The sequence below is a fragment of the Dryas octopetala genome, chromosome 7 (genome assembly GCF_963921425.1).
Source record: "Dryas octopetala chromosome 7, drDryOcto1.1, whole genome shotgun sequence".
Lineage (NCBI taxonomy): Eukaryota > Viridiplantae > Streptophyta > Magnoliopsida > Rosales > Rosaceae > Dryas > Dryas octopetala.
The window spans coordinates 20,969,269-20,987,342 of record NC_141372.1 but is presented as its reverse complement, the minus strand read 5'-3'; the positions used below and the strand labels follow the sequence as shown (position 1 = coordinate 20,987,342).

General features: G+C 35.5%; 2 protein-coding genes across 3 annotated transcripts; both read right to left on the bottom strand.

The window, feature by feature from the left end:
- Nucleotides 1–66: 66 nt before the first annotated feature.
- On the bottom strand, nucleotides 67–9,276 carry LOC147280478 (protoheme IX farnesyltransferase, mitochondrial-like). Its single transcript, XM_086249968.1, has 8 exons — nucleotides 8,914–9,276; nucleotides 8,236–8,365; nucleotides 6,873–7,010; nucleotides 6,603–6,736; nucleotides 5,641–5,706; nucleotides 2,071–2,130; nucleotides 1,453–1,556; nucleotides 67–694 (listed from the first exon to the last, which is right to left on the bottom strand). The coding sequence occupies exons 1-8, from the start codon at nucleotides 9,213–9,215 to the stop codon at nucleotides 324–326; spliced, it is 1,305 nt and encodes a 434-aa protein (XP_086106094.1). The 5' UTR covers nucleotides 9,216–9,276; the 3' UTR covers nucleotides 67–323.
- Nucleotides 2,154–5,597, bottom strand: LOC147280479 (uncharacterized). 2 transcript variants are annotated; one of them, XM_086249950.1, is made up of 3 exons: nucleotides 5,095–5,597; nucleotides 3,108–4,714; nucleotides 2,154–3,009 (listed from the first exon to the last, which is right to left on the bottom strand). In XM_086249950.1, exons 2-3 carry the CDS (start codon nucleotides 4,709–4,711, stop codon nucleotides 2,415–2,417), a joined length of 2,199 nt encoding a protein of 732 aa, XP_086106076.1. In that variant the 5' UTR covers nucleotides 4,712–4,714; nucleotides 5,095–5,597; the 3' UTR covers nucleotides 2,154–2,414. The 2 variants fall into 2 exon arrangements, with proteins under 2 accessions (XP_086106076.1, XP_086106075.1); XM_086249949.1 differs by lacking the exon at nucleotides 5,095–5,597 and having other exon boundaries at nucleotides 3,108–4,924.
- Nucleotides 9,277–18,074: the final 8,798 nt, after the last annotated feature.

Below are 18,074 nucleotides of genomic sequence, written 5' to 3'. Positions count from 1 at the left end.
TTATTCTGTTACAAACTTACAATGTTATTGTTATGACCAATCACGTTAATAAGATGATGATGACGATTCAACTGCTCCTCTATAATCAGCCCTTTTCATACTTCAAATCAACAATACATTCCGAGTCTGAAGTACCAAAACCTCGACACTTGAAACACAGACATTTGCAAAAAAAATACATCGCATCTGCAAGAAATTGCATGCTTTTGCTTTTTTACGGAAGGGTTTACCTAGGCAAATGGACATTGCATTTGCCACAAAAATACATTATTGGGCAGGCTTTTGACCTTTCATTGTACAAATCAAGGGACTCAGAAAAAATATCATGAAGAGGCATATGAAGGAACTGGAAGAAAAGGAAATGGTGCAACAGAGGCATATGACACAGGTGGGCGCACTTGTGTGCCAACTGTGGAATGCCTCAAACTGTTCTTCCGGTTGACATTTCCATCTTGTGAGGACGATAAAAGCTCAATACTAGTCTCTGAATTATCTTCAGCAAGGCATTGTTGATTATCAGAGAGACGGTGAAGCAGAATTCCTGACATAAATACAGGAAGATAAAGAAGGCTGGCGTGAAACATCCTCCTAGCTTTAAGTGTGGTACGGTCTCGATAGAATGAAAATGCTGTTGCACTTATTGCTAGAGTAAGAGCAGTAGATTCAAGAACAAACCATCCAGAAGTCATGCCCCCTGCAGACAAAGGAGAGATGAAATTGGTCAAATAAGATGTAAAGCCCAACATTGAATTATCCTCAATCAGTTCTTACTGGACTCAAGATTAACATCCTATGCATCCATGTTCATAAATTTGCCAATTTATTTTAAGATCCTATTACCACAAGGGCTGGTAGACCCAATTTATATTTGGTTCATTTTAGTCATTCTACGACAAAGAAGATTGGCACAAATAATAAAATGGCATCCAATAAATCAACCACTTGTACAAGAACTAGGAAGACAAAGTATTGTCCCAACAGTAACATAATTGGTAACTGGTGCAAGGAACCACAAATTAATAAATCAATCTAGATTCTACAAGTAAAAAAATGACACATCAAATCAACCAAAACCATCAATAACAAATGTAACTAGTAACCTTTGTTACAGCCACCCAAGAGTAAATCTTGGAAACATGCGAATGTAGGTAAACCCTCAAATTCAATCTGGAAAACAAACGATAGCATTTCTTGGTTCTGACAAATTTTAAGTGTGTTTGTACTCACGTGTGCACACATGTGTCCGTGCCTGTGTTATTTCAGTTTAATGCATACCAATGTTGATACCGAAATGATGGAAAACTGGTTAAAATGAGAAAGGAAAAAAAAAACCGCTCAAGTAACTTTACAAGAGGACTAGCAATGATAGAAATAAAAAATACAAATAAAACTTGAAAGGAAACAGGATAAAAAAACAAGAGTAATATTCGGTTTGGGAATCTTTTGACTCACAATCATAGGCCAAGAACCCCAGAGGGATCAGGTATGCGCAATTCCTTAAAGCTACTGAGGCTGTTCTCTTACCAGAAGCATCACCAAGAGAGAACATCCTAAACCTGAATATACAACAAATTAAAAATAAAAATAAAAAAATTAGAAGGGAAGGCGCTAAAGAAACCAAGTGACTACAGACATTCGCACACATACAAGCATTCCACCTGCCCCTTAGATTATCTATCTAGACAATCAACTTGATTACGAGTTCTCAAAATCCCATCTTAATCATTTGAAAAGGGGAAAAAGAAGTGGATCACAAAACAGATTACTCATGCCATCACTCTGAAAATGTTAGGGATAGGTAACATTCTTGTATTATGAATATATAATTGTATCTACCTTGAACACATAGGGTATAATGGATATTGAGTAATTCTTGCAATGAACAGATATCAATCATGAAGCCAAAGGCAGGAATACAAACTCCCATTCTGAAACAATTTCCCAATACAATAGGTGGATCCATCCCATTGATGCATAATGGTTAAAGTAAGACCATGAAAGAACTGATGACATAAAGAGGATCACCAATACTTTCACACATCAGAAATTCAAATAACAGAACATTCATACCCTCCAGCGGCATAGTCATTGCGGCACAAGTATGCAAGGGTCATAAAATGAGGTATTTGCTAGGAAGCACTGATACGGGTACGGCACCGATACGTGACACGACACCGATACGCAATACGGCAAATTTCTAAAAAATAAGAACACCGATACGGCTCGGATACGGATATTAAAATTATATATATATTTAAACTTAAAAAAAAAAAATACCAAATAAAACACACCATAATTCATAAAATATGTTCCAAACAAAACACAAAATAAAACATGTTCAAATAAAACAATACATAAAACATGTTCCAAATAAAACACAAAAAAACTCATAAAATTCAAATTCCTAATGAACTTCATTCATCATCTTCATCACCATCATCGGTAAATAACATGGCTTCTAATTCCGGTTCATCAAGGGAAAGGTTTGCAACCTCAAGAGTCCCGCCACTCTCCAAATTCATGGAATCAAATTCATCCCCTCCAACATCCCACATTTGAGACACACCTTCTTTGTAGATTGGACTTTTCCTTGATAAAAGACGAAGATTGTAATGAACAAACACCAAATCTTCCGCCCTTTGTGGTGTTATTTGGTTCCTTCTCACCAAGTGAATGAAATTATAAGTACTCCAATTTCTTTCACAACATGAGGATGAACAAGGTTGTCCAAGTAGCTTTAAAGCTATGGATTGGAGGATTGGTGTGGAAGCTCCATGGACAATCCACCATTTCACCGGAGGCACCAATCCTCTATCCTTAATTGAATCACTATTAGCAAAATCTTCAATACATGCCGAAAAAGCGGCATACTCCATATTGAAACTTCTTCGCTCCCCCTCATGAGTAAAATATCTTTTGATACATTTTTTCCTTTCGGTTGTGATCTCAATATCTTTGTGTGGAGCAATACGGTTGGGAGCCTCCGTTAGCCACTCATTGCTATAATACCTAGAAGCACAATAGGGGTAACCAATATAAGATTAAAATGACAAAACCAAATATTCAAAATTTACTAAATAGTAAAGATATATATTAAAGAAAGTTACCTAGGATTTAAAGAATGTGCCAAACAATGAAGTGGTGTACTCTTAGTCCATCGCTCCACTAAAATTCCATGCACCACATCATAAAACCTTGATGCTTCATTGAGTTGTTTTCTTTCATGTGCATAAATAGCCTCCTTCACTTTTTCTATCATAGAATCCCACCACTCATAAATCAAGTGAAGGCAAGGTGTGTCCGTATCGGCCAACCTAAGCATCTCATAAATGGGAGCGGTAAAGCTAAGTATATAATCAATGACTCTCCAAAAGTCTTCATCTAATATCTTATCCTTGATCATTCTTGCTTTTTCCACATCATCTTCTTTGTATGAATCCCATTCTTCACTAATCACCATATGCTCCAAGCCTTGTTTTATTTTCTTAAATCTTTTAAGCATCACAATTGTGGAGGCAAAACGTGTATCGACAACGGATAACAACTTCAACTTGCAATGATTATTATACATTGACAATCTCATACTATGGTTCATGATAAAGTTTTTTATCATCAAAGCATCCTCATAAATCTTTGCTATCCAACCACATTGTTCTTGAATATCTTCATGGCTTGCACTTGAAGATGGTGAGCAAATTCCCTTCAAAGCAAGATTGAGGGTATGGACAACACATGGTGTCCAAAAGATGTGTGGAAATTTGGCTTCGATAAGCAATCCGGCGGCCTTGCAAACTGGAGCATTATCAGTAATTACTTGAACCACATCTTGTGAACCAATTTCCCGAATGGCATCAATAAGTATGTTAACAATGTAGAATTTGTCCTTGTACTCACCTTGAGTATTGATTGCTTTCAAGAACATAGGCCCACTTTCACAAGTAGCCATAATATTTATAAGAGGTCTTCTTTGTGAATCTGACCACCCATCACTACATACACTTACACCCTTCTCTTTCCAAGTCATCTTAATTGGCTCTAGTAATTTGCCAATGTTAGACCTCTCTTTTTGGAGAAGTGTAGTTCGCAATTTGTTGTAACCTGGAGGGACATAACCCGGAATTGGGTTAGAAACAGCACGAGTGTATGAACGCACATAGTGTGGATTCCTTGCAAAGTGAAATGACAAACCACCCGTGTAAAACATTCTTGCAATTTCACCATCCAATTCTTCTCTAGCTGCCATTGTGAAGGCTTTCTCAATGGCTCCACTTCCACTCATTCCCTTCCTCTTTTTTGGCTCAACAATATCTTCATAAAGTCCACCATCCATTCTCATAGTACTACTCCCAAAAGAACCCATTGTTGTGGGTAAAGGAACTTGATTAGGTAAAGATTTTTGCTTCCTAGCTTTAGCCTCATCTACCTCTTTTTGCAACCTCGGCAAATGACTCTTTGAATTTGGGCATATAGCAATTCCATTTCCTGACTTTCGTAATAAATGACAACTCACTCTAAAGTAGGATCCATTAAAAGTGCCATTGCAAAAATTGCACATAAATTGAGTATTTCCTCCAGAACTCCCCACTTTTTTCCCAAGATTCTTGACATACTGCCATAATGGGGCATTATCATTCACCTCAACAGCAGCAACGTCATTAGAATTTGCAGTTGAACTATTTGTTGATGAACTCACATTTGGTGTTGAACTCATTTCCTGGACAAATGAGCTACTAATATAACTAATAAATTGTAAGAATAGCATTAATTTTTTTCTAACAGACCCAATCCAATATTATTTACTATTCATATTTTAGAAAAAACAGTGACAAACCCAACCCAATACTATTCATCAGATTTCATAATTATAAAAAAAAAACAGTAACAAACTACCCAATACTATTCATGATTAATTGATTACTGCTCAAAACAAATAAACCCAAACCCAATACTATTCATGATTTCATTTTTCTGAATTATAAAATAAAACAAGTTACAAAATTATACATATACACTTATTGAGTTATTGACTTATACTGCCGAAATTGAGACCATCAGACCAGAGTAGTACCAGACCATCAGACCAGAGTAGCTAACCTCGACGACGATGGCTGCTCAGCCTGCTCTGCTCGACGGCGATCTCTGCTCGACGGCGATCTCTGCTCGACGGCGATCTCTGCTCGACGAAGATGGCTGCTCTGCTCGACTGCGATCTCTGCTCGACGGCGATGGCTGCTCTGCTCGACGAAGATGGCTGGCTGGCTGCTCTGCTCGACCGCGATGGTTGCTCGACGGCGATGGCTGCTCGAAAACAGGTTTCTCGATTCTGTTTTGCGCATGAATAGTGATGGCTGCGTGAATAGTTAGGGCTCTAATTTGCCAGCTTTTTAAAATTGCTATTAGACCCCTCATTTTTACAAAAAACTTGAAAAAATACCTCACACGTATCTAGACCGTATCTTGACCGTATTGCTAAAGTATCGCTGAAGTATCGCAGCCGTATCGGGTAGTCAGAGTCAACAGATACGTCTAGGATGCTTTGGATACGCGTATCCCCGTATCTAGTGCGTATCAGTGCTATCCTCGGCACCGATACGACATACCTCAACAAATCTGCGTATTGGTGCTTCCTAGGGTATTTGCCAAAAATATAGAGCAGCTGGGAGAATCATTGCATTGAGCGAAAGCTGGCCAGAAGCTGCAACCCAACTGAAAGTCCAAAAAATATAAATCATGAGCCACCATGCAAAAATAGTCGGTTCTGGATAAAAAGTTAATTCAAGTCAACTGCTTAACATGCTGTTAGATCGACTTCAATCAAAATTACATATTCATTTTATTATGAGGAAAGTATTTCTGACTTCGTTTGAGTGAGTTAAGTAGGTCCTTTTTCAAGAAGCTAAGAACTGTATTACTAAATGGTCAATCATCTTCCCCTATTCTTGCACAGACAAACGGATCAGCAATAATTGTGTTCCATATGGTGCAGTTCTTGACCACAAGAGTGTTATACCAAGCAGATGATGAAGCAAAAAACACCACCTTCGGATTGCATGGTTCAAGGGATTGAACTTGCAAATCGTCCCGTCTAGAGTGGAAATCAGTTGCACAAGGTGTGTCTACGCACATGCGTGTGAATAGATATGATAGAGAGAGAGAGAGGGAGGGAGGGAAGTAGGGAGAGGGAGAGAGAGAGAGAGAGAGAGAGAGAGATGTCTAGGTATTGTTGAGCAAGTTGAAGCCACGAGTGGCAAGTTCATTGATAGTGATAAAAATTTCAGACCAGAGAGGGAGGTCATGTGTAGAACATAAAGAAAAATACTTGAGGGATATGCAAAATGTAGAAAATCTAATTCATAAAACACTGGGTATTTTCAATTAGATATTGAAAAAAAAAAAAATTTGTTTTATGTTTAAGCTTAATGGGGATTTGAGAAAACCCTGATCAGTTTTGGGCCACCAAATATGTTGCAACAACAAAGATTACAGTTATTATGAGTTAGCTGAAAACATAAATTGTCAATAGCCAAAGCCATAAATAAAGTAACTCCTAGAAGTCCAATGAAAAAAGTATGTAGCTAAAAAAAAAATTAGGGACAAATTACCCTAGAAGTGGTGGAATAGCACCAACAACAGCACCAATCCATGTGTTTACTGGGTGAATCTGCTTCAACGGAGTATATACAAATGCGTAAAGTATTAAATTGGAAGCTGCAAGACCAGCTGCCAACATATTAGCCTGCAAAAACCTTGTCATAAAAGCTGCAACATTAGTCCCCAAACTCACAGCTGATCAAACATTTCATGTGAGAGATATCAGAATCTTAATGTTATATAACATTCATAAAAGGAAGTGTGTGAATTCATTTTGCCACCTCGCTTGCCAACAAAGCAGTGCCAGCTAAACCAGCGGCAGATGCCCAGGCGACCGCATGAGGTATCGTAATGCGTCCTGAAGGTAGTGGTCTTTGCCACGTTCTTTTCATTTTGGCATCATTATCTTTCTCAAACACCTAAAATTGAACAATTTACAGTAATTTAACACATTATCAAGTCAAAAAGTTAATTTTAAGAAACTGAAGATACTGCATGCAATGAGCCACTAAGTACTCAAATCACATAAACCAGCTTAGGATCAAGTACTGAAACAAGATTTGCTAGTGCAAGGCAAAAAAGTACCACAATTGCTCAACAGAAAAAAGGAACTCTTAAAGTTCCTTTAATGAAGTAAGACAAGGAATATGGAGTAGTACACTGTACATACATACAGCATTACAAAGATAATGAAGTGAATTGGGAAGTGCTTTATCTACAACTGTATCATACATTTTGTGTGCCATGCAAACATTCATCAACATATAATTGCACTAGGTCAATAGACCTTTATCCCTGAAAATTTAACTGGGTGCTTTACTGTAATGTTGTTGCTGGTGCACTTACCTGCTCATCGAAAAAATAGAATAACTTAAGCAAGAGGTAGAACAAAACATTTTCCTGGCTCAATGACTGAAATTTTTTATTATTTCAAGTAATAAACCCAATTTTGACTTAAAACAAATAGCTCAATGTGACTAACGTAGCCTACTTATAGGGAACAAAGACTATTAAATAAAGTGAAGAAACAACAATTAATTCTCAGCAGTGGACAAGAAGTCCACCTACAAAGCAAGGAAAAAGGAGTTGTCCTAAACTTTTGAGTGCACTCTTTTTTTTTTTTTTTTTCTTTCTTTAAGAGACAAACTTTTATTCAAACCAAAATAAAATAGACCAAAAAGTAAACAACTAGTCCACCTGACAATACAAATACAGAACCGAACCTTACAACTACAAACAACCAACACCAACATACTACCAAAACACTCAAAATATACCTAAACAACATAGATCAAAGACAGCCCTAATTAACTGCTGCTCTCCAATCAGTCCAGATCAGAAGTCCCTAGTCTTGAAAAGGTTCTAATTCATCATTTTATTTTGTTGTTCAGAATTTTCCATGTTGGTCTGTCTATATAGTCAGGATCCATGTCCCAGCTTGTCTTTAAGCTTCATTTCTGTTTGTATCTTACACATCCAAGCTTAATGGTAAAAAATTAAACAAACAATAAACTGCAATATAAAAATAAAATAATAAAAACAAACATTGATTAAACACAGTGAACACCTGGCATAATATACAAGTTATACATACATAGATTGGGTGCATTCATGGGTACAAAGTACTGTTATCCAAGAGCAAACCTGATTTAAGGAATTAGCAGATGCTGCAACCATCATGGTACCAGCACATGTGCAAAAAAGTCCAGAAAAATCAACGGCACTGCCACTTCCAAGAACAAATCCAGTTCCGGAAGTTGCAACCACTAGCATGCTGGATCAAAAGTGAAAAAATCGTAAGTCAAATTCTCAAAATGAGTTTACATGGCAAAAACACCCCATGAATGCTTTTACATTTTTCCAAAAGAGAAATCAAACTGAGTCCTAAGTTTTTGTGCAATTAACCTACTTACTATCATAAATTATTACAGTTAGCGTTATAAATACAATTTTCCCTTTAAATTAGATTAAATAAATAAACATATTAAAGAACTAATGCCACTATAAATCAACTGTAGATCTTTTCTCCCGAAGAATTAAACATATTAAACAAGTAACAAAAACCCATAATCACCAAAAATTCTCTACAAATTATCAAAGACAATACGTTTAACAGAATACGATTACCCAAATGTTTTCCTGTACTATTCTATTGCTACATGGAAAAAGGAACTGTAAAATTAACAATTCCAATCTGAACTAACACAAAACAACTTCAATATCAGTCAAAGAATTACAGAAAAACCCAACCCAAGAAACGCATTTTTTTCTATATTTACAGAAATAAAAAAAATCATGCAAATATGTTGTGTACATGTGTACCTGAGGCGACCTTTAGAGAGCTCCCAATAGCAGCCAGCATAGTGGCGAGCCAAGAGCACAGCTTTTGAGGCCGAAGATGCGAGATCAACAGCAGCAGCAGTAGCCGAAAGGGCTCGGACTCCATCGGGTCGCTGAAACCCTAGCTTGAGAGAATCTGAAGGCGAAGGAGAGGGGGAGTGGAGGTAGGATTTAGAGTGAGAGAGCAACAGCGGCCGAGCGACGTCGTTTGTGGAAGAGTGGTACAGCGAGGGGTTGTTGGATAACAGGAGCTTCGAAGAGAAACTCAGCGAGTTCCTCCACATGGTCTCGTCTCGTCGTTTGAGAAGAGAAGAAGAAGTAAAAGAGAGATCGAGATCGTGATCATGAACTTGACAAGGTTTTGTACATTTCTTTTTAAAAAATAAGGAAATATCTATTTACACGCCCCATTTTTTCTCACTACACAATTAGCAAATTTCTCTTCTCACTACACACCCCAATCCTCTTCTTCTTACACCCCTCCATTTTAATGTTAAAAAATAAATATAAAAAATATTTTTGTAAATATCATAAGTATGTGGCTATCTATTATCATATTTAATATTTATCTTTTATATTTATCTAGAGCAATTGTATAGATAATTAAGAGAATGGAGACTTAGAGTCTAGTCCATTTTATAAGTGTTTGTTAGATTAAAATCGGTAGTGATTTGGGGTTTTTAATTAAGTCCTTTTATTTTTCTTCTTTGACGGCTTTATGTTAGGTTTTAACTCCAAGAATTTGGGCTCTACAAAGCCCGCTCTACACCTTAGGAGGGAAAATACTCTTCAAATAGGAGGAAATACCCTTCAAATTAGGGAAAGACTTTATTATGAATTAAAATGATTTTCTTCTAAATTAAAAGGATTTTATTATGAATTAAAAAGATTTTTTTATAAATTTTAAAACACTCCCGGTCTCCATTTAAAAACTATTTTTTTAAAGGATCTAAGTCTAATTATCTCTTAAGAGAATTCCAATTCAATGTAAAATATGAGACTTTAAAGGCTTATTCCTGATCATCCAAGAGCCTATATTAAATATATGTCTTATGTGAATGAGAATACACTCTGATTTCTCCCTATTTTTTTCTTTCTTGTGCTCTTTTATTTTCTCTTTTCCTTTTATTTTATAATACGTTATCAGCACGAATATCTCGTCACGATGATATGCACAACTTGGCCGATGAAATAGCATCATAAACTACTAGTGTGTGATGTGGACATTAATATACACTTGTGCGATGTGGTCGATGAAATTGCATTGCTATACTATCATATTAATTGATTTGATATATCTACTATCACTCAATGATCTATATCATTTATTTATATAGAAACATAGTATCTTGGATACAAAATCAAGGTGCATAGGATATAATTAGATAGGATAAATGGCTAAATTCATGTGTATTCAAGGAAGAAGCTTCTAATTTAAAAGAGTAAGATGTATTAAGATGGACTAATCATAAAAGGAGACATATTCCTTCCAATCCCCTCCAAAAATAGTGGGATTAAATAATTCATCTTCTTCTTTTTTCAAGTTAGAAGACATCATCCATGTTCTTCCTTAAATTAATACACATGAATTTAGCTATTTATCATATTCAATCATATCCTATGCACCAAACGAGGCCTTATAGTTAATTTTGTATACTATTGAATTATGATTTTATTGTTGTATACTATTGGGCATTGCAACTATTATCACATGAGAGATCAGGCTTTGACTCTTAATCAAATGAGGTCCCCTGAAAACCTCAATCTTATGTATAGACCTTTAAATCTTTATACAATTAAATAAGGATTAGAAGATCTTCCCAAATGAGGACTTGAAGTTCCTCAATATTTATAAGTAAATCAGAATCCGAAGTTTCTTGATTGTTTTTATGAGAACTAAAAGTTTTCATATTTTATCAACACCCGAAGTCTTTGATTTATTTTAAGGAGACTTCCATTTAGGTTCTTTAATTTTACAATTTACTGACTAAAGTCTTATGACTTTTAAAATTCTAACTAAAGTCCAACAATATTTTATTGTAATGTTTTACAATTTTTGCTTTAATTGTTATATTTAATTCATTGTTTTAATTCTTAACTTTAAATTACTTCATTTATATGGATCTACAGTCCTAATTAACATCGAACTTGAAGTTTCATGTACTCATGTAATTAAATAAGGACCTAAAGTTCCTTGAATCTTGCCATGTGATCAAATCATAAATTTACTGATTTTAGTAAAGGACTTGAAGTCCTATGAGGTTTAAATAACTAGATTTTCAAAATTAGAACTATATACATATTTTAGAACCCCGAACCTGACGTTTCGAAAATATGTGGAGTTCATGTTATGGTTTTTGTGGGATCTTAATGTATGAAATTCAAAATATATAGAACCCAAAGTTCTAATCTAAACCCCAAGCTTGAAGTTTCGAGTACATTATTTTGGCCCAAAGTTCAAAATATGAATCTCGTTAAATACTAGAAGTTTCTAACATCTATGGACATACATATGAAAGTTCCAATAATAATCTTTGATTATTTTCCTTAGCGTTGATATGAAAGTTTATTGAGAGTTAGTATATAAGATCAAATTTAGTCGGCATACTCAAAGGATTTGCGACTAAAGTAAGTATCACGAAAAAAAAGAGAGTTTTAGTTGTAGTATCCCACTACTCCAATACCTATCAAAGCCAACTAATATCATAAACTAATGTTTAAGTTAATTTGTGTTATTCTCCAAACAGTGCAATATTTACTGTGGCTGACATGAGCCACCTAATTCTACTAAAACAAAGTTACAACAGTTTTAACTAAAGTGAAAAATAGTTTATGTGAGGGTTAAAATTGTAAATATGTCATTATTTTGGCTATTGATATGTTGGCCCAGCTAATATCTATCCATTGGTGAATTGGTAGCCTTATATTTTCTGACAACTCTCTCTTTCCTCACCATTGTTTTCAGACCGATCCCTCTTCTGTTTCCCTGTTAAATAACCAAATTTCATTCCAATACATGGTTAGTGAGAAGATAAATCCATAGCAACTTATGCTACCACCAATATAAGCCGCCGCACACCTTGTAACTGATGAAGGAACTAATTGCAGGCGTCTGACAGCGTGGGTTTGATTGGCAACTATTTCATGGATAAGGTTTGTTAATAGCATCAACAAATGATTATTGGTTCCTAAACTAGCTGCTTACTATGTGTGTAGCTCTATCATACCAGAAACTTTATCTTTTTACAACTGATGGAATTAATGGAATGTAAATTGGTTGTTTTCAGCAATTCCTCATACTATTTGGGAGTGTGACTATGTTCGGTGCAATATAACCAAGGAACACTGCTTTCTTTGACTTGCCCAGGTTCTTTCCCAAACTCTATTGTCATTATGCTTTTATTTAATTATTGACATGTGAAATTTATTTTTGACTGAAATTTGTTTGTGGCTGAAATTTGGGGCTGAAATTTGTTTTTGTGTGAAATGCACATTTGGAGTTATTAACTGGACCCTTCACTCTGCAATTCATGCTTGTAGTTTTCTCCATTTTGAGCACCAGTTTACATGCAAGTGAACTCGTGTTTGTTTTAGTGCATTGTGAAAAGGTGGAAGACAGCTATTGTTGTACTTGTAGACAAATTAACTTAGCTATTGGTTTCTTTAGTGTGGAGGGTTATGCAACAACAGTGGTGGGAGGGAAACTTTTACCCACTTGGCGCCATGTTTGAAAGTTCAAAGTGAGTGTAATCCATTTGCCCAAATGTTGTACCTCCAAATGTTGTAAAAGTGATGAGAATATATTATTACTTTAACAAAAAAATTGATTTTTAAAATAAAAGAGGAGTGAGATTATTTGGGGCCACATCCCTAAGCCATAAGACTGGCCATATACATGTTCTTTATATAAGAGACATGCTGCTTCAGTGAGATACATAACTTTTTTTGCTCATTTACTTTCTTCTCTTAAGAACTGCGCACCTAGTGGCTGTTAAGTGAAGGTGAGAGTTAAAGTTAAAGTTTGTTTGGGCAAGCATCAGGTAATTAAAACACAACTGATTTTTGTTTTGTTTGGTTGTAGAGTCAAGATTCTCTTCAGTACATTAATGTAATGTCCTAAAATATATATATATATATAAAATAAATAATAATAATAATAACAAATATAATAATAAATAGATAAATAAACTCTGGGCTACATTTCTAATGTTTGGGCTTTAGCACAATTTTCTACAACATACAAAGCCCAACTTAAAAAAAAAAAAAAAAAAAAAAAAAAAAAAAAAAAAAAAGAGTAAGAAGAGATAATAACCAACGACATCAGCTTTCTCAAAACTAGAACACCTAAGCCTTGATCAAGGGTGATGATTCCTTTAGGGGATAAGTCCTTATCTAAATAATCATTAGATACATCCCTTCTTAACTGAAAATGCATGTCAATTAGACTATAAGGTATGCTTAAGAATAGTCTTGAGCAGCAAAAAGAAAACTGAACAGAGGAGACCAAAGAAGAAACCCGAGAGAAAAAGAAAAGAAAAGAAGAAAGAGAAAGAAAAAAAAAAAAAAAAGAGTCCAGCAGCTAGACTAGATTGCCTAGACATAATCGAAACCCAAAGGAAGAAAATAAGAAAGAAAGAAGAAGAAGAGAAAGAGAGGTTGGAAACTCTAGTAAGGTTAGAAATTGAAATTTCATCTTAGAAGTTTTCTTAAACTAACCCCTTTTGTCATCTATGGTTTTTCTTTACTGTAGGAACTCACAGCTTTTAGCCTCTATAGAACTCAAGGAGGGTATAAATAAAGGTGAGTTTAAGGAACCCATGGAAACATGGGTGTCCTTAACAAATTTTTTTTCTAAAACTTGTTGTTTTATAATTTTATTTACACACCTTTCTTTTATATTGTAACACTAAAAATTAGGTTGTAGATAGCCTTACTATAGCCTTAGAAACATTTTTGCGGTTTGGAATTGAAGGAAAATGAAAAACAAAGAAATATGAAAAATCTGGAAATTTTTCCAGAAAATTCGCATGTTCGTATGGCCTCCTTTCGAGCCTTATAACTTGAGTTTTAACCGTCCGTTTTTCATGTTCTTTATATGGTTCTAAAGAGGTGATGCAGAGCTTTAAAACAAGTATAAGTTTTCTCAATTTGGTGAAGGTTTGATAGGTCAAAAGTCGAGTCAAAAATGCGATAAAAAAACTGAAAAAATCTGGAAAACAGGGACTGTGTAAAGAAGACGATGAACAGTGACCGGCCAGCCACCCCACTCGCACCGCCGGCGCGTGGTGGCGCGTGCGGCTGTTTCCGGCGACCTTTTTTGCCCAATTTTTCACCCTCCTAACTCTATTTTTCGATACGAGTCCAATGGTACAAGTTTCGCGTCAATCCGACACCTCTAAGTTAGAGTGTGAGTTACACTCTCCTTAAAAAGAGAGTGAAATAAATTTAAATTTAATTAAGTTATATCTAAACTATATTTTTTTTTTAACTTTTTAGACCCGAACACATAGGAACGGACCAAGAAGGAACTCGTGCTCAAGAAATTAAGGTAGGGTCTCTATTTCCCCAATGATTGGACTATATTACAATTAATCCTTGTGTCATGTTGTGTGATTTATTTTCTTGTGAAAATTTATCTTTATTACTTGTGATGTTATTTCTTCATTAAATGTATCAAGTGCATTATATTTGTGAATAAGCTTTTATTATTAATCTTGTGTGTCCACTGTGAAATTCTTAAGTCTGTGATACACTCAAATTGCGTAAGGTTAAATTATTATGCATGTACTATTTAATTTCTCTATACATGCATTAATGTTTGTCTTTACATGCATAATCATAAGTGCATAAGGAAAGTGTGATTGTGAACAAGGTTAAGAAAATGATTAATTGAGACACCAAGAAGAGAGGGAGATGAACTTGGTGGTCTGGTGATTTATTAGAGATACCATGGAGAAAGGGAGATGTACCTGGTGATCTCATGATTTGTGGAAGAATTATTGAAGAAAAAGTGAAATTAATTATATTCAAAATATTTGGGCTTAAGGGACGGATAGGCGTTGGCTCATACTTGGGACATTCGGGGCCACAGTGGAAGGATGCACGGTATGGGACGTGTAGGCCTGTTTGTCTTGAGTATGTGTCAACGGGAATGGTTAAGGAGTGAGTACACACATTCTCATTGCATATAATTGAAATCATTATCTGTATTTATTTTCTTTTACTTAGACATTGATTAAATGTGATAACTGGCCATGAGGGATCAATATACCCTACTGAGCCTTAAAAGCTCACACCCTAATAAATCATGCAGGTGACGGAAATATGACCAATGTTGTGGAATATTCAAGGGAAATTTAGAGAATTTGCTGGAGTACTATATTTTGTTTGTTTATCAATACTTTGTAATATATAAGAAGATGAACATCTAGTATGGTACACTTGGAATAGTAGTTTGCTAAATAAAGTCTATTTTTCATTTTCACTTTACTTAGTCTCTTCAATTATTTTATATTATTTTCTTTTATTTTCTTTTCTTTTCTTCTCACGTCTTAATTGTAGAAAAAAATTTTATTAATCTGCGATTAGGACGTAAGTCACGCTTCACTCCTAGATATTAGATTTTATTCAGGATTGGGGTGTGACAATTAAAGACTCTTGGTGCTGGTAGTGATGTATGTATGCTATTATTTTAGTTCATTCATTACTGTGTTGTAGTCAATCGTCACATGTATCAGTTCATCTTACTGTGTTGTATCAGTATGTTACTTTAAGTCTGCAGGTTAAAGATTCCCAAGGGAATCTTCATATTTCTTGGACATTTGTGTTGTAGCCTTCCTCTAGAAGAGGATCTAGTGAAAGTGTGTCTGCCAAATGCAATTTTTTTTATGTTATAAAACTTCATACACACACACACAAGGCCTAAGGCTATTGCATAAAACCTGGATTCATACTAGGGTTATAAATCTGGATGAAATTATAGGACCTATTCTAACTGAATAAATTAAAAAATCCTAATAGGGCCTATTCATACATGCTATTGAAATTGATATACAAAAATGACAACAAAAAATTAAAATAGTGAGATTTAATCTTGAGTAGAAGTAATGAAATAATATTATTAGAAATATATGCTAGTGAAAGGGATGTAACAAGTATTTGATGAAATGTTTATTCATGACATGTGGACCAACAATGTTTTAAATTGAAGTTTATGTTGAAATGTTTCTTTAAAAAAGAATTTTAATAATGTCATGTATTTTAGAATTGGACTACTTTTAGAAGACTAAGAGCACATTTCAATAGTCAATTGTAATGCTTTGTAGTCTTTGGCATCATTACAATTGTACATAGTTGAGAACCGGTTCTCTCCTTTGAGGACCGGACCTCCAGTAAACTCGTGTTTGTTTTAAAGACTTGAGGACCGGACCTCACCAATTGAGGACTGAACCTCCAGTACATCGCTTTGAAATTTCTGGGCTTGAGAACCGGTTCTCTCCTTTGAGGATCGGACCTCCAGTAGACTCGAGTTTGTTTTTTAGGCTTGAGCACCGGACCTCACCAGTTGAGGACCGCACCTCCAGTAAGTCGCTTTGAAATTTCTGGGCTTGAGAACCGGTTTTCTCCTTTGAGGACCGGACCTCCAGTAAACTCGTGTTTGTTTTAAAGGCTTAAGGACCGGACCTCCAGTAAGTCGCTTTGAAATTTCTGGGCTTGGCAACAGGTTTTCTCTTTTAAGGACCGGACCTCCAGTAAACTCGGGTTTGTTTTTAAGACTTGAGGACCGGACCTCACCAGTTAAGGACCAGACCTCACTAAAGTTATGAATCTGGATGGAAGGACATTTATATATGCTATTATTTTGATGCTATACATAATGTCTAATGGATTGAAATAACCTCAGTAAGCAGTACATAATGTTATACATTATTTGTTTGTTGGTGGCAGTTGAAAGAAATTTACGACTAACATAGTTAAATATCTTTCGATTGTGCAGTTGATTTTCGATTTAGTGTCTGTACTTGGTAGAAATGGCAGGAACAAGGTAAATGTTTAAACCCCATATGGCATCATTGGGATCATTTTTTACATGAAAAATATTTAATACTTGCACGTGGTCCAATTATGGCCCAGAGCACGGGAATCGTGTAAAGGGTTATGGCATTGGGGTCACTCCCTCAGACATACCAGGGTTTGTGTCTGATATGAGAGGTTTGTCGATCAGCAGAATTGCATGCTCTGCGCGCTGAGTATGAGCAAGAAATCGAGAGAGCTTCCAGAGAATCTGAACAACAGAAAGAGGAGATTGAAAGAGGAAGACATGAGATGGATCAATGTTGTTCTGAGTTGGAGCGAGTTCGAAACATGCATGAAGAGGAGATTATGCATCTGCAGAGGTAGCAGTAGTACATGGAGATGCACTTTGAGACTCGTGTAACAAGTGTTCTTGACAATTACTTTAGGAATGTTGTTTCGCCTTCTGGAAGCACGCAAGGAAGCTTGGGTGTGTCAATACAAGTCTTAGCAGAGTGTTCCCAACCACAGCTTCAACGACCACTTCCAATTTGTGATGCTCATAACCCTTTTGTTGCAAATATGTCCTATCGTGGTGGTTTTCTGAATGCTTCCTCCTCTCCAAATGAAGGCACAAGTCAGCACAGAAGGCTGTCAGCTGCTAGTGGGGAGAACTTTGCCTCTCGGAAGTGAAATGGTTGGTGATACTGCCAGAAAGGTGTGTGATAGCTAGACTTCAATATATTTGCTGCAACACTTTTGTTTTTTAAACTTATTTTGGATAGTAGCACTTACTAATAAATATTAGCTTGTTGCCCAAATATATAATAGCAAGTGTACTTCTTTTGGGTATCCTAGCGTATGGTTGGTCAAGTCTGCTGTGTTGCTTTCATCATGGATAAAACTTGCATTTTCAGGTTGTAATTAATGGTTGGTGTATGCAGACTTTTTAAGTAGTTGTTCATATTAGAGAAATGCTTTAGAGATAGCATTTGCAGCAGCAATGTTTGTAATTCCTCTGGCACTCATCAATATGAATATATGTTTATCCTTATGTTTGGAAAACAAGTTCCATTTGATTAGCTTCCCATTTGGTCTTTTTGGAATGTATGTTCTATGATGATTTTATT